Source organism: Pimephales promelas, chromosome 14 (assembly GCF_988280905.1).
Source record: "Pimephales promelas chromosome 14, fPimPro1.hap1.1, whole genome shotgun sequence".
Lineage (NCBI taxonomy): Eukaryota > Metazoa > Chordata > Actinopteri > Cypriniformes > Leuciscidae > Pimephales > Pimephales promelas.
The window spans coordinates 15,183,469-15,200,388 of record NC_142782.1 but is presented as its reverse complement, the minus strand read 5'-3'; the positions used below and the strand labels follow the sequence as shown (position 1 = coordinate 15,200,388).

The following is a 16,920-nucleotide window of genomic DNA, read 5'->3' as shown; positions in this document are numbered from 1 at the left end:
CCTATGTATAGGGTACACTTTTAAATAGGTCTATTTTTTCTCCAGCAATAGTTCAAGCAAATCAGCATCTAAATTAACATCAGCATGAGACAGAAGTTAAAGGACAACTCCGGCACAAAATGAACCTTTGGTCTAATTACACATTGGTACATAATCAACTGTCAAATGATTATCGAATGTAAAGAGTTTTATCTCTAAAAACTGTTTCGCTTATAATGCTAGTATATGGGGCATAGAGTAATGAAAATAAAAATCACTAGTTAATACCACTAAAACAAAGGTTCATTTTGCGCCGGAGTTGTCCTTTAAGATAGTGTTTTCTTATTGTGATGTATATACAATAATGTATGTATAATTGCATCTCGAACAAGAAAAAATGTAGGGCAGAACTAGATTTGTCCATCAGGAACTGATTGGATCATTGTGGTTTGCTATTGCTGTGATGTCATGTGAGTGACAGGTTGCCCTGCCCTTTGCACCACTTAACGTCATCAGCGAAAAGATGTTGACGTAAGAGGGTAGTGATGTGCACTGATAAATAATTTATAATAAATGTTGCAAATTCCAAAAATAATTGTCCACAATAACTGTCCATTTTAATTTTAGTTCCTGAATGAATCATTGTTGTTGAACAAATCGGTTGAGTCAATGATTCAATGACTCACTTACATGTTCCTGAATAATTCCGTATTCTTGAAAAGACAAGTACTCACCAACGTGTTGCGGCATACAAGTCTTTGTCGGGGTGTGGGTAACAAACACATCTCAAGTTCATTTTGAGCAGCAGTGCAAGGCAAGCTGGTTTAAACAATACGGAGAGAACATGTCTCACACAATATACTTTAAATCAAACACAATATAATATGGTGTAGGAGAGAGAAGAAAAAATGGATATTGATAAACAATTCAATATACAATATGATACACAGTTGATATATAATAAGTATTAATAAAGTATAAAAGTGAAAATACACAAATCGATAATATTCAATGAAATAAAGCATCAAAATCAAATCAAATAATGTATACATTCAATAATACATAGTATAACATATTTCTTATATCTATATTATTTTTACTTTAAAAATTAAATTAAAATAAATGTCAAAAAACACAACTCAATAGTGTGCCTAATTCAAAGTATTTAGTATTTTTTTAATTACAAACCTCATTTAAATTCATATTTAATGCAACTGTGAAGAAAATATTGATATTATGAGTACATTATGATAACATGTTTTTGCATTGTTTTAACTCTTCAAAATAAGTAACTTTACAGAAGATTCAATTCATTTTTTTTAAAATTCAGTTTAATGGAATTTAACCTGAAATGTGACTAAATTTAAAGCTACACTGTGTGATTTTAACCTCCATCTAGTGGTGAAAAGGTATATGATCATCCAGTAAATATTCTGTTCCTCTCAATTCCGATTTCATTTTAACTCCTACGGTGGCCAATGTAGTCCAAGATTAACATGGCTTCCAGTTCGACCTCGTCCATGAGTGTTAACTCAAACGTAAACGCGAAAGGCGAAGCTTGAATTAACGGGTATGTCCCTCTTTGGCTAATGTACTTTCAAGATGGAGGGGAGACCGACATTAGAACCCCTTACCCGTGTGTATTTTCAATGGCATATTATACACTCACGAGAATACTTTATTACTTGAACTTAGTAAATATACATTAATGAGCACATATATTTTTGAAAGAACTAAGTGTTTTTAGCTAAGAATAAACTAAAAGAGAACTAAAAGATTTAATGCATAGGCCTATTTAATTTTAAAACTATTGTCTTAGAAACATGGTTAAAGTGTACAGCCAAATCTACTGAAACTAAAATGTACAGTTAATAGCAAATAATATATTATAATAAATATATTCACTTTAAATGTAACATTGAAAACACACTAAAGTTAACTTATAATCAAGTACTTTCATGTACTTTCAAGGCAGTGGCGGAGTGTTTCTCTCAATCCCCCTACGCCTCCAATACACATCTGCCCTCGAGTGTTTGCAGTTCAGCATCCAGAGAGATCAGCTTTATCATCACTGCTCTTGTTGCATTTATGGTCACTCTGATATGGCAACAAAATAGGCTGCAATCAGTGAAATGTGCATGCATATCTAACAATTCAACAATGACAACATTGTTATTTGGTCAAAAAACCTCTTGTGTGCTGTCAGCTGGTTTGCATGAAGGCTACTCATGCGTTTCGCAACTTTTTCCAGGGCTTTATGAAAGTCTCATACTTTTTCGAGAAAAACGAATTCTTGTACCAGCTGTTCAAATTACCAACACATGCTCATGTTCCCAAAGAACAAAACACACACACAAACTCAAACACACACACACACAAACACACACACACATTAAGTCTAAATAAACACAATCAACTTGCACAAAGCTGTAAAGATCTCATCAACAAACTGTATGTTCATGATTTTTGTCCGTGAATATATATACTGTATTAACATATCTCACATGTTCACAATGTTGGCTTATCAGTGATTGAGCTCCGCCCATCAAGGTTATAATAAGTTCTAGGCCTATAAAATCAGCAAAACACACCTGTTTATGTGGTCTTCTTCACCATGCACTCCTTTCTGTCTCTCGTGGTCCTTAGTGTCAGTCTGCCCGCCTGTGAGTATACTTAAAGTGTGATTTACTATTACACAGGAGCATGTTATTTGAATCATTTATCTTATGCATGGTAAATATTTAATAAATATATGTGGTATATAGTTTTTTTTTTAATTATTTGAAAAATAGAATTTACTAATTAGTCAAATAATTGCACTATAGTCAGTCAAAATAGTTACACAATAATTTATGACAACATGTGGTTTTACATTACACTTTTTTATGAGTTTCAACTCATTTTTAAATTTAGTTTAAAGTAATTTAAGTTGAAATTATTAAAAGATCCAAGTTGACTGTACTTAAATTAAGTACTTTCTTTACAATGAATAAAAAGAGTGGTGTCATGTAATCCTGACAAGACAATTACTCTCCCTCATGTCATTCCAAACCTGTATGACATTCTTTCTTCTGTGGAATACAAAAAGTTGTTGAATCTTTTAACGAACACATTGACCTTTATTTTTCATTCAATGGTATTGAATGAGAACTGGGGCTGCCAAGCTCGAAAAGTAGGCCTAATGCAAAAGAACTAACTAGCCCATCATAAAAATGCACAGTAGGCCTATGACTTACGTGCTATATTCCATCTTCTGAAGCGATAGCCTTGTGTGAAAAGACAAAGTAGAATGATGGACGGTTAAGCAACGCAGTCTGTTGTTTACATATTATTTTGATGCTAATAATCGGTATGAAGCACTAATAAACTATCATTGTTTAACAGTGCTGGCGACAGTAGACTACCGTGCGTTGTGGCAGTTCAGGTCCATGATCCTCTGCACCATCCCCGATAGCTGGCCTGCACTGGACTACGCAGACTACGGATGTTACTGCGGCAAAGGAGGCTCGGGCAACCCGGTGGATGAACTGGACAGGTCAGATTAAAAACAACACTTCGGCCTGCTCTGACTGAAAGGTTTAATGGACACTTTATAAATTATACAAATGCCGAAAAATGCACGATGGACAAATTAAAGTCAGCGTGAAACCGAAGTTGCGATATAATCCTTTCTTTACTAGACTTGATTTTTTTTGTCCACCAGGAATTGATTGGATGATTTAGTTTTGCTTTTGCTGCAAGTGATGTCACACTGTAAAAATGAAATTGCAGCAATACAATTGTGGCAACAGATTACAAGCAATATTATTAATTAAATTTAACAAATTAGAATTGAGTAATAATTAATCAAATTAATTCCTTAAAAGTTAACCAGTATAAAAGTTAACCAGTCAAATGATTGTGAAAAAAAAAATATTATATTAAAACATAACCAACACCATCAGATAACCTTTTCTATTTGTTCATCTGACTGTTTTAACTCAGCCTCACTTTTATATCAGCCAAACAAAACTTAAAGTGAATGACTTAAGGGTCAAGAACCCAACTATAACAAACATTGATCACCATAATGGTGAGGTGAATAATGGTTAATTATGGGTTTCTCCAGTGATTCTGCTTGTTAACATCAGGTGTCAATATTGGCAATATAAAATAAAGAGATCTTCATTCATCTTTGACGTCTATCTGTTATTCACATATTGTTGTTTATATTTGGTTTAAATTATACTCAAGGAACTCCGTTTCTTAAAAGTCTCCGTTCCTCCGTTCTAATTTGTTAAATTTAATTAATAATATTGCTTGTAATCTGTTGTCACAATTGTATTGATTAGATATAACATATTCATTTTTACAGTGCATTTGAGTGACAGGTTGTGCCGCCCTTACATGTAAACACTTCATCAGAGCAGTAAGAGGGATGGAAGTTATTTTTGATTAATAAGATTATGAAGGCACATGAATAAAAAATAACAACAAATGTGCATGAATAAATCAATATATACATTATCTATCAATAAATACTGCAATAACCTATTCCGTAAAAAAAAAAAAAAAAAAAAAAACTGTTCATTTTGATTTCAGGTTTATTTTATTTTTGCAGGAAAAATCAGTGCATTGGTAATTCTCTTGAGAGCATTTGATGACAAGAATGTATTAAAGTTCAGCAATTTAAACATTACTTTAGGAGCTTTTCAGAAAAAGCTTGGATTGGTATACTTATCAACTTGGCTCATGAATATTAATTAGGTGATGGATTGTTACATTTTTTTCCCCACACAGCAGGCAAGTAGCAAATCTCTTGAAATACAATTATTAATCAAAGAGGAAGGGCGACATACTTTATAAACATAGCCACTGCATTGTCTATTGCTCTCTAGGTGCTGTCAGGTGCATGATCAGTGTTATACAGACTCGTGGCAGCAGGATGACTGCTGGGGTATCTTAGACAACCCCTATACTGAAATATATTCATTCTCATGCGACAAATCGGCAAGGAAAATCAGCTGCAATGGTAAGTCCCAAGCTAACAAAAATATGTTATAAAAGAACATTTTGCCAATGTTCCCAATATGTTATGACAACTTTATTTCTAGATGTTCTCTGTCCAGTTTTTGGTAATGCGAATGTTAGAATTCCATTTTACAAACATGGAAATGTTGTAACATTTTTAAATGTTAGATACTAAAATGTTTCATGAATGATGTAGATAATGTTTTTTTTTTAAAGACCAGATAAATTCAAAGGTTACTGGAAGAATGTTTGTTCCTAACTCTGAGAAAGCCTTGCCAGACTGTTCTGAAAGCTAAATCTGAGCCTCTGTTAGTAACTGAGACCGGAACTGGACCTGAACTGAACTGGACTGCTGTTGTTTTGTCTCTTGCAGCTGACAACAATAGCCCCTGTGAGATGTTCATCTGTGAATGTGACAGAAAAGCAGCCGAATGCTTTGCACAGGCCGGTTACAACCAAGAGCATGTCAACTATCCTACTGATAACTGCAAATGACCTGACACTAGATAAAGTATTATGACTGGCCTTAAAGTCTCATTAAACATAGGAATGGTGCATCATGTAACTGTTTATTTTGAGTTCATGTTAATTGATATTTGATTCATATAGCAGAGAGATTATTTTATGTTATGGGAATATTAATGCAATTAATAATATTTACTATCATTTTCTTAATATATATATATATATATATATATATATATATATATATTCTTTTTGTATGAGGTTTATGCCTGAAAAAACAACTAAAAACAATTTGCCAATGGGGGATGAAAAACAAAACTTATGTTCTCTGAAAATGAGTCATATAATCTTTTGCAATTGCTTCTCAAGTAAATTTACCTTGTTTATAAAGCCAAAAATACTGATTAAGAAAATATTTTTTTTCAAATAGGTCACAATATGACCTCTAATGAATTAACTAAAATATTCCTAAAAATATATATTTTTTGGTTGCAATCCTGCATGGATACTTAAGTACTGTCGCATTATTTTTTTTTAAATAATGATATTTTACATTATGTAGTATACACTGAAAAATAATTGTCTTCAGTCTTTCAAATAAAAACACCTAAACATCCTTAGTTTAGTGCACTTGAGAAGCAAATTTTCCTTAGATATTAATAGTTTAATAATAGATAATACGTTTATAGAAAATTGACCTTAAAGTAATGCTTATTATAATCTTTGCTCCATTGGCATTTTTTTTTAGCACAAATCTAAAAACTGGTCCAACATTTGCGCTTAAATTAAGAAAATAAAAACTACTTTACGGAAAACTTCAACTTTTAATTCAAGCTGTATCTTCTCATAAGTCTATTATCTACAATCCTGCCACTGAAATAAAGATGTTAAAATATATTTACTGGAAAAAAAGCAAAAATGTTGCTTAAGAAGGGTTCTCTTAAAGGGATAGTTCACTTTGAAATTAATTTTTGTTTTAAGGGCATCCAAGATGTAGGTGTCTTTGTTTCCACAGTATTTTCAATTTTGATATTTTTAGGTCAAACCATTGTTGTCTGTCAGTCATATAATGCAGGTCTATGGTCACCACCTCAAAGAGCATGCACAGAGAAGTCCAAATTAAACATGATTTAATGACTCGTAAATGTAAGGACACATTGATGGCCTAAGACACGAAACGAGCGGTTTGTGTGAGAAAACTAACAGTATTTATATCGTTTTACCTCTTGTAACCACAGCCACGTCCAAGTGATCTGAGGGCACGGGCGCTTGGTCTGCGTAAGCGTCGGAAGTGCTATCTCGCGTGTATACGCCACTCATTGTTTACACAGAGATTTCTGTGAAGATCTAAACATATTTAGATATACAGGAAATCGCAATGGAAGACGATTTCGATATATCAACAGACAATGTTGAATTTCGCAACTGCGCGAGAGATAACTTCCGGCGCTTGCGCAGACCAAAGCGCCCGCGCCCTCAGATCACTTGGATGTGGCTGTGATTTACAAGAGGTAAAAACGATATAAATACTGTTTGTTTTCTCACAGAAACCACTCATTTCGTGTCTTAGGCCATCAAAAGAGTCATTAAATCATGTTTAATTTGGACTTCTCTATGCATGCTCTTTGAAGTGGACCCCATATACCTCCATTATATGACTGACAGACAACAACGGTTTGACCTAAAATATCAAAATTGAAAATACTTAAGACACCTACATCTTGGATGCCCTTGAGTTAAGTTAAAACATATCAAAAATTAATTTCAAAGTGAACTATCCCTTTAAGACATTTTGCTGTGTTTGAGGTTAATTATTTTTCAGTGGCTCTTGGGTTTGCTCTCACAGAAGTAAAGAAAAGCGAGCGTACAGTCCGCATCATTCCACAGCTTCCGACTACTTGATGACCAAGCATGAAGCTGCCCACAGTCCTCACCATTCAAAGGAACATCCCAGTCATCAGGTTGACCTTCATCCCAGAGGCTGAAATAGACATCAAGAGTTAGATTAAAGTGCCACTCTTATGCTATTTTAAAGGTTCCTCATTTTTGTTTTGGACGTCTCCTACAACTGGTTTACATCCACTTAAAGTAAAAAAAAAAAAAAAAAAAAAGTTTAATCTCCTCATAATAGACATTGCAGCATCACTTTTTACTCACAGTGTCTGAAACGGTTTGATAAAGGACCCGGTCTTTCTAAACCCCTCCTTCCAGAGAGCTTAGTCTGCTCTGATTGGTCAGATGGCCAGGTTTGGTGTGATTGGTCTACCGGTAATTGCGTGTAAACCACCATTAGCATATCTGAATTTTAGCACTTGTATACACAGTGATACGAACAGGATGGCGAACAAGATGGCGACCCCACTCACTTTAGGCTTTAAAAAAGCTATTCAGAAACCTACAGGGGACGTCATGTGAATTTTTTTACAGTCTATGGTACCCTTCCTTTAGAAGTGCCTGCAAAATGGGTTTGCTTTCGCATCGCAAGACATGTCGACAACACAAACTAAACTCTTTCAGGCCTCAGCTACAACTACAGTGTTTTGAGGGCGGGTCAAAGTAGACGTTAACAGGCAGCCAATAAAGACCTTAGGCCGACATTTATGATTACACTATTTTGCAGTACATGTACTTGTGTACTTACCCAAGAAAGAACTGGTAATATAACTATAACTATATTAAGGTTAGGTTTGCCCTGTAATTGCAATAAGTACACAGTATGTATGCGGAACAGGACTTGTTACAAACCTACATAGGTTCGTGCAGGACATGAGACTGGAATTACAAATGACTTGTTTCAAGCAGTTCAATTGGTTCTTTCATTTGGGAGACAAGAACTGAATTTACTGGTCACACTTTAGTTTAGGGTCCATTTCTCACCATTAACTATTAACTATGACTTTTGCATCAGTGAACCTTTTTTTTCAGTTTTTTTGCATCAAGAACCTACTTACTGTTATAGTAAGGTAGTTGTTATGTTTAGGTATTGTGTAGGATTAAATAGAATATGGTCATGCAGAAAAAGGCATTAAACAGACAATATAATAAACAGACAATATCCTAGTAATATGCATGCTAATAAGTAACAAGTTAGTGAAACTTGAACCCTAAACTAAAGTGCTACAGGTAAAATCCAAAAAAGCATTAGTGCATATAGACGCATTTCCCCCATTGACCTTCTCTCATTATTTTATATTCATTCTTACTGTTCAGTAGCACTATATTCAGTTCCATCTACCCAGGACCATTTTTCCTTTTCTTTCTCAACAAGCCCAATCCAGTAGCTGTTAGACGTCTTCATGATCGAAGATAGGAAGTCCTGGTTTAAAAAGAGACCAAACTCATATTTAACCTCACATAAGACTCAAATAATTGTGTTGCTGTGTGTGTTCTTGTCTTACAAGCTCAGCCATGTCATTGACAACAACTAAGTGTGATCCTTTCTGGATACAGTTGTTCTCAGCAAGTTGCCAGCTCTTCTTTACTGAAGACTGAAAGTAGCATGAGTCTTTATAAAACACCCAGTCTTCCTGGCAGGGACCTGTAAAGTTAAACATGCATATAATAAAAATTAAATCAGACAGGTTTCACTGCCAAGCACAAAATTCCAAGTCCAAAATTCGAGTCCACGTAGAGAATCTGGGATTCATAATCTAATAGAAAAAAATATAAATAGGATTACTTTACAGCTCTGTTTAAAAGTTGAACATTTGTAACTATGTTCTATGTCTATGTTCTATAGAGTCAGATATTCTTCCATTGAAGCTCAAGCTGATGAGAAACCAAATACTAAGGATGGGCAAAATATCGGCCACCATTTCGGCATATTTGTTCATTTTTTTATATCATCGTTAAAATATATTTAAGCCAATTATTAATAGTTAATTTCCTTTAGTTGAAACACTTCAGATGCGCCATGTACGCCATGATGATTTTGAATTGCTTGAAATATGATTGGAATCACTTCGAAAAGGAAAATATAGCTAAGTGCAATATGTGCAGCTCAAGTCTGTCATATATAATACACATACAATTATAATGAGAACATTATAATTGTGTGATTGGGACATGTCTTTTAATGGTGAGATTTTTCAATTAAACGTTTTACTCAAATTGTTATGCTGGTGATATATTATTAGTAGTATTATTATTCAATTATAAAATGTACAGATTCAAAGTGTATTCTCAATAGTGGTCTTTGACTTTTGGACCCCACTGTCATGAGGAGCCTCACCTTGCACCGGGATCACATGCTCGGTCATCACAAGCTCAGAGAAATGACCATTTTCTGGGTGGAAAAAAAAAAGATTAAATTAATTATAAAAGTCACAACAAATTAATATTGCTGGTATATGCATAAACCATAAAAATGGTTCTTTATTTACCAAATTGCAGAGCTTCAGGGCCCTTTTTAACGGAGGCAACGAGAGACTCCACAGAAAGTCTAACATCAGCGACCTCTTGGCTGACCTGGGAGACTTTTAAAAATCATAATCAAATCACTTTGGTAAAAATCCAATAGGTTTTGTTAAATTTGACATAAATTGTGGAAGTTAAATGCTCACAACATACTTTTAATTCCTACGGCCAGCGTTAGTATAAACACATAGAGGATGAGGACGCCATATATTATGTACATCTTTCTGTTTTGTCTACCTATAGGAAAGAATTAAAGTTATAACAAAAGAATATGAAACAAACATGGACTGAAAAACTATATTCTGAACAAATGTTATGAGAATGTTTTGCTAACGTTCCCATTAAGTTATGACAACGTTATTCCCGAATGTTCTCAGAACATTCAAAAAGTACAATTTTTTTTTTTTAATATTTTTCTTGGTTATGTGAACGTTAGAGAAAACTATATAACTTTGCAAATATGATGGGAACTTTACATTTAAATGTTCTCTGAACCATAAACAAATAGTAAGTTAGCCTAAAGTCCAACTAAATGATTTGAACGATGAACGATGTATAAATGTTTTTGAGCTAACGCTATTAAAGACCACTTTAAACATACAAACTATGGCTACTGGATGAATGTTTGAGAGAACCTTGCCAGAACGTTAGCCAAAGATCCGAGAAAGTTTCTTGTTAGCTGGGTTATCATGGAGTGTCAATATATTTATTCAGCAAATAAGGATTTGGTATTTCACCCTCTTTTCCAGGTACTTGAAATGTTTGTCTTTCTTAGTAAGGTGGCATGGTAGATTTGTTCTTAATTTTGAGTCAATATTTTCAACAAAGCACAATTTACAATCATTCATTTCAAAAACTGAAAAAATAAATAAATAAATACAAATTCTCACCTGATACATGTATAAATTTCTGTCCAGTGTTATTAATTTCTGCCTCAGGAGAGGTAAACCGGTCATATGATATAGATTCCATGTCTGAGGAATAAGGCAGGTGAAGGATGAATTTACACCAAATAATTAAAATTGAAATTAAATGTATTTCTCTTATTTAATGACTTTTGTCCCAACATCTAAATATTTTTAAAGAGACTGAATGCACTAAACACACAAGTTTCAAGGTCATGCAATGAAGCAGTTGAATATTAACCTCTAGACTGACAAACTATCTGAGCTTTATCCATCCCAAACATGGAGAAAAACACATTAGAATGAAAGGACTTCTGTATTTCAGAGTCAAAACACACAAAACCAAATAGGAAAGCCATCAAGCAGTCTTAAAAGACCACGAAAACTGTAAAAACATTCTCATTGCCGACAAATTAGGATTTTCTGAAGGTTCATACATTGAAGACACTTATGTGCTTTTATGTGAACATCCAAAATAAAAAAAAAATAACTGAAATGCAGTGAATCTTACTGTTTTAAGTGAATGTTCCTGACGAATCTCCCTCCTCTGCTGCGGTCAGTGTCCTGATGGCTGTTCTCTGTCGTTCTGTCCTTACGCAACGACACCTAAACCAATTCCCAGAGCGGAATTGACAGTACTAACATCCTGTTGGACTTTTTGTAACAATTGCATGTTTGAAATATGACAGAAACGACTCTGATTAACTCGTCATATAAAAAATGTTCTTCTCTGACATAAATGTTATGCTTTGAATATAGCTGGATGCGTACACTCCCGTTCATAAGATTGGCGTCACAAAGTTGTTGTTTTTTTACATTAAATTAATACTTTTATTCGGAAAGAATGCATTACAATGATCAAAGTGACAGTATCTTTATAATTATAATGTTACAAAAGCTTTGATCACTACAAAAATTTAAATAACCCATTAAACATGTATGTTTTATGCAATCATTAAAGACATTTCTTCTTATATACAACCTTTTAAATGGAAGCTTATTTCCCACCACAGAATAAAACGTTTTAAAAGACAATTGCTAGTTTTTTTTCTCTCACAATTGCGACTAATTATTTCTCATTAAGTTATTTCTTTATTTCTCATTTCAAATTCTGACTTTATAACATGCAATTGCGACTTTATATCACGCAATTCTGAATGTACTGAGGTTCAAATTCAGAAAAAAGTTGCAATTATCTTTCAACTTTATTCTGAGGCGGAAACAAGCTTCAATACTTTTTGGCATTAAGGATTCTTTAAAATTGAGTCAAAAACCCTACTTTCATTTGTATATTAAACCCCACTGAACCTTTTTGAGTAGACAGGTTTTGATTTATTGAAGTAGATTTTCCATTGTACCATCTTCGCAAAATAAAATTCAGTTTATTCGGCTCACCACCAGAGGTCATCATCTCAATTCTACACCTAGTTATGATCAATGACTTTCTTTGTCTTGCCTGTGTTGTTAGCTTGACTTTTGACTACAGTTGACTGTGAATTATGATTGCTTATTAAATCTCAACAAACAGATCTTTATCCTGAGCCTTTGTCAGATACACATTAAAAATATATTTAAATAATAACAATTATAACTCTTTTAAGAGAGATAATCATATTTAATGATATTCTAGGAAGCCTATTGAACACTAGTTTAAAAGTTTGAATATAGATAAAGCAATACTGTATTTTTAATCAAAATATCTAGGTTCAGATGAAATTGTGCCAAAAATTAGGTACCTAATCAAATGTGTTCATATAACTGGACTTTACACTGGAATACTATAAAATACGTGACTTATGCATAGCAAAAGTACATCAAATTTGCAGCAGTCAGGCAAGTACAGTTTTATCAGAAGGTGTGTGTCCAGGGCAGGATTTTAGAAGAACAGTCTAATGTAAAGTTTCCTACCACATGCCTTTCTCTAGTTTGTTTCACAAATGAAATAGCGTTCGCTGTAACAGTCAGCATCATGCAACAGCTTGCGACGGACTGTTTCAGTTCCTTTTAAGTGGACGCAGGACTCCAAGCCACCATGAGCAGGTTGATTTTCATCCCAGAAACTGAAAAGAACAAACCACAAAAAAAATTGATCTTGTTGGCCTGTCATACAGTATGGCTGCTGTTTAATGAAATTAAAAAGTATTCACAGATGACATAAAACACATGTTACAAAAGTATGGAAGTCAATGCTCTCTTACTGTGGAGCTGAATGATAATCGTCTCCATTAGCCCAGGACCATTTGCCCGATTTGTCCCTCTTGAGGCCTATCCAGTAGTCAGGCTGTTTCTGGACAGTTCTTGAAATGAACTCCTAAGAACCAGTAATGTGCTTTAAATATACTTCTATGATGAATATCTATGCTCTCAGAATATACAATACCATCCAAAAGTTTGATCATAAATACATTATGCAACTTATTAGTTCAAAATTTGCTATGTGTAAAATAGGCGAGTAGCCTACATCAGAAATCAATCTTCCAAAGTGTGTTTTTGTCTTATTCTGAATCACGTTCACGTACGTTACGCCTATAATAAGCGATTATATTTATATTTTAGACCAGGTGGGTGAACTAAAGGGTTAGTTCACCCACCATATATACAGTCCACCAACATGTCTGTTAGTTCACCCAAAAAAAGAAAATTATGTAATTAATGACTCTCCCTCATGTCATTCCAAGCCCGTAAGACCTCAGTTCATCTTGGGAACACAGTTTAAGATATTTTAGATATAGTCCGAGAGCTTTCTGCCCCTCCATTGAAAATGTATGTACTAGAGCCAGACCGATATTATCGGCCGATATTAGGCATTTTCCAAACGATCGGTATCGGCAGTTATAATTGCCGATAAATGAATATTTCAGAAATAACATAAAAACAGAAACAGACGAAACACGCTTGAACCATGTCATGAGTGTTGGTGTTGTATAGTTTGTCCACCAGAGGGCACTCTACACCGTTCCTGTTGGCAACACTCGTTGATTTGTTCACGATACATACATTGCTTTAATAACAATTAAAAGATAATCCCCATCAGTTCTCTTAACTTAAATAAGCATGACAAAATTTGTGACTATCATGTCCAGTTTAAAAAAATATATATAAATAAATAAATAAAATATTGGCCGATATATCGGAATATCAGATTTTAAAACCCAAAAATATTTGTATCGGTATCGGCCTTCAAAATCCTTTATCGGTCTGGCTCTAGTATGTACGGTACACTGTCCGCATGCAGGATGCATGCAGTTTTGTTTATTAACCACTAAAGCGTCAAAAGTTAGATGTCGCTTTAAAATAAATGTTTACTATTTTAATAAAATGTAATTTATACCTGTGACGCAAAGCTGAATTTTCAGCATCATTACTTCAGTCTTCAGTGTCACATTATGCTTGAGTAAATAGATGTGTAAATTATTCTAATATGCTGGTTTGCTACTCAAGAAACATTTCTAATTATTATCAATGTTGAAAACAGTGCAGAAATTTGTTGTAACATTATAAACAAAACATTTACTGTCACATATGATCGATACAGTTTCTTTAAAAAAATCATACTAATCTCAAACTTTTGAACAGTAGTGTAAATGAGGATAAAAATATATACAGTCCACCAACATGTCTGTATCCATGTCCTTACCAGCTCCTCCTCGCTGTTCACAACCATCAAGTGCGCCCCATTGTTGCGGCAAAAAGACTGTGATGTTTCCCACGTCCCATAAACATTCACTAACAAATAACAGGTGTTCTTATAGGAAACCCAACCATCCGTGCAGCGCCCTGTATTTGATGGAACAAAACACACGACTATAGACAACACTTGCGTTCCAATAATTATACAATTTATTAGAGCTTTGTGATTTTACTGACATCACCTTTGTACTGGAAGGGGATAGCCGTAATATCATCAGAAAGAAGACCTCTGGTCTGATCTTCTTGTGGATTCTTCTTGACTTCAGCATGTTAAATGTAATTAAAAACAAGCCAGTTACATCTCCATTATTAACACATCAGAGACAACTGACATCATTATGAGTCTGACTTACAGTTGACACCTGTTACGATTCCTATTACCAAGAATGAAAGGATGAGGAGAACCGTGAACATGACACAAGCCACTTTGCCTGAACACAGCATGGGGGAAAAAAAGAAATAGTACCGTAAATAGATTTGAAATGCCCAAATTAAACAGTTTAGAACAGACTTTAAATTAGGGCTATCTTGAGCAAGCACTTTATTTCAAAATGAGCTGATGTAAAGCCTGCAAAACAGTTCCAGATACCAGCATATTTCACTTCAACATGTCATTAAGTCACATTAAACATTACCCAGGCTTTTCCCAGCTTTGTAATGCCATCGAATAGTGTCTGAGTTTTTAGCCCCAAAAAGCACATCCATCCTTTAAAACGTTTAGACTCCTAACTTGTGACCGGTGTTTGGTTTTGCTTTATCCTCTGCGCTTCAGTGTTCATACATTCTACGCCTACATCATACATCAGTGCCAGGGATTGTAGTTTATAGTTTATATATCTTATTAAAACTCATCACTTCACTTCAGAAGGCATTTATTAACCCACTGGAGTCGTAATGATTACTTTTATGATGGATGTGCTTTTTGGAGCTTCAGAAACTCAGGCACTATTGAATGCCATTACAGACCCAAGATATTATTTAATATAACTTAGATTATGTTCGGCTGAAAGAAGAAAGTCATATACACCTAAGATGGCTTGAGGGTGAGTTAATTATGGGATCATTTTCATTTTGGGTGAAGTATTCCTTTAAACTCAGCAGATTATTGCAGAAGTGAAAGCAATTCACTTAAAAAAAATATAAAGTGTGAGAAAGCACTCTGAGAAAGTTTAAGTTTACGGAATTTGATCTTTTACAAATTTAACTGGACCCTCAAATTTGATTTTCCACAGGATGAGTTTAAGCTATCAAAGTGTATAAGCTATCAAATGTATTCTAAAGTATGTGATGGGGGACAAAGGATAGAAAAGTGTGCCAAGTGTCCCGCTATCGGCTGTAAAGAGCAGCCAACACCCATAGCCATGTCTGCTTTAATAAGCTGCAACTTGCGTTGTTGGAAGGGATCCTCCCGGTCAGGATTTCCCTCCACATCATCTGAGAGATTGTTAGCCTGCATTCCTTGAGGTCAGCCTATAGCCTGAATGTAAAGACAAAAGTATAAATCAAGTGATTATCTAACGATAATGTAAGAAAATGCCACTTCACAACGTTCTCTGAAATACAATTGGTTAAATTGCGTCGCATTAAATCCGTGCAACATTGCAAATGTACTATGCACAAACACATAATAAACAATAGGTAAACACTGATGAAGTGCAGTTATTGAATCTTCAATGCGTAAATAATATTTTAAGACAACTTCAACTTACTGATCAACTTGTTTCCTTGCAACACATAGGCTAGTTTTCCATGGCACAATTTGGAGAGTGAAGATTCCGTGGAATGGCCGGATGACGCCGGAGAGGCTGGTCCTTTCCACCCGGCCAAACCGCAGTTCTAGGGTTTCTGCCAAAAAAACATTGCAGTTGCCAGAAATGCATGACAAAATAACTATAAAGTATAAATACCGTAGTGGTAAAAAGAAAAACAACTGTGCACGAGCTTCACTACTCTAAACTAGAATTAAAGTAGTAGAATGTCATCGGCTAATGATATGTTTCTAATAGGTCATGTTGTTAGTGCATGTTAACCATAATACTTGCATTAGCCTACCACTGAGTTGATTCGTACAGCTAATTGAAAACATGACGCTTATTCATGACAAGTAAAGCGATTCAATTGTTTCACTCACAGATTCAAAGCCTGAAGCCCAAGCTTCAGTGACATCCACTACTTTTAGTTACGTTAGCACTTAAAGCCCTTTAAAGCTGCAATGAAACACTCATTTGGAGCTTGAACCGTTTGGTTCCCATTGAAGTCCATTATATGGAGAAATCCTGGAATGTTTTCATCAAAAACCTTAATTTCTTTTCGACTGAAGAAAGAAAGACATGGACATTTTGGATGACATGGGGGTGAGTAAATCAGCAAACGTTTTTTTTTTTTTTTTTTTAAGTGAACAACTCCTTTATATTTTGGAATGAAAGACTTTTTTGGACCTCCCTGTCACTAGATG

General features: G+C 34.4%; 3 protein-coding genes across 4 annotated transcripts; 1 reads left to right on the top strand and 2 right to left on the bottom strand.

Annotated features, from left to right (window-relative positions):
- Nucleotides 1-2,550: 2,550 nt before the first annotated feature.
- pla2g1b (phospholipase A2, group IB (pancreas)) lies at nucleotides 2,551-5,549 on the top strand. Its single transcript, XM_039663408.2, has 4 exons — nucleotides 2,551-2,642; nucleotides 3,364-3,514; nucleotides 4,857-4,990; nucleotides 5,363-5,549. Exons 1-4 carry the CDS (start codon nucleotides 2,594-2,596, stop codon nucleotides 5,482-5,484), a joined length of 456 nt encoding a protein of 151 aa, XP_039519342.2. The 5' UTR covers nucleotides 2,551-2,593; the 3' UTR covers nucleotides 5,485-5,549.
- asgrl1 (asialoglycoprotein receptor like 1) lies at nucleotides 4,549-11,400 on the bottom strand. 2 transcript variants are annotated; one of them, XM_089119481.1, is made up of 8 exons: nucleotides 11,287-11,400; nucleotides 10,761-10,844; nucleotides 10,024-10,107; nucleotides 9,839-9,929; nucleotides 9,686-9,735; nucleotides 8,853-8,992; nucleotides 8,658-8,770; nucleotides 4,549-7,435 (listed from the first exon to the last, which is right to left on the bottom strand). In XM_089119481.1, the coding sequence occupies exons 2-8, from the start codon at nucleotides 10,840-10,842 to the stop codon at nucleotides 7,273-7,275; spliced, it is 723 nt and encodes a 240-aa protein (XP_088975607.1). In that variant the 5' UTR covers nucleotides 10,843-10,844; nucleotides 11,287-11,400; the 3' UTR covers nucleotides 4,549-7,272. The 2 variants fall into 2 exon arrangements, with proteins under 2 accessions (XP_088975607.1, XP_039519384.2); XM_039663450.2 differs by having other exon boundaries at nucleotides 9,686-9,739; nucleotides 9,837-9,929; nucleotides 11,287-11,399.
- A 1,194-nt stretch (nucleotides 11,401-12,594) lies between these two features.
- Nucleotides 12,595-16,799, bottom strand: LOC120473546 (early activation antigen CD69). Its single transcript, XM_039663452.2, is given in 9 exon segments — nucleotides 12,595-12,705; nucleotides 12,708-12,835; nucleotides 12,974-13,086; nucleotides 14,413-14,552; nucleotides 14,648-14,725; nucleotides 14,819-14,896; nucleotides 15,855-15,942; nucleotides 16,175-16,310; nucleotides 16,597-16,799. Coding segments are annotated over 7 exon segments (630 nt in total). The 5' UTR covers nucleotides 15,922-15,942; nucleotides 16,175-16,310; nucleotides 16,597-16,799; the 3' UTR covers nucleotides 12,595-12,679.
- Between the last annotated feature and the right edge of the window lie 121 nt (nucleotides 16,800-16,920).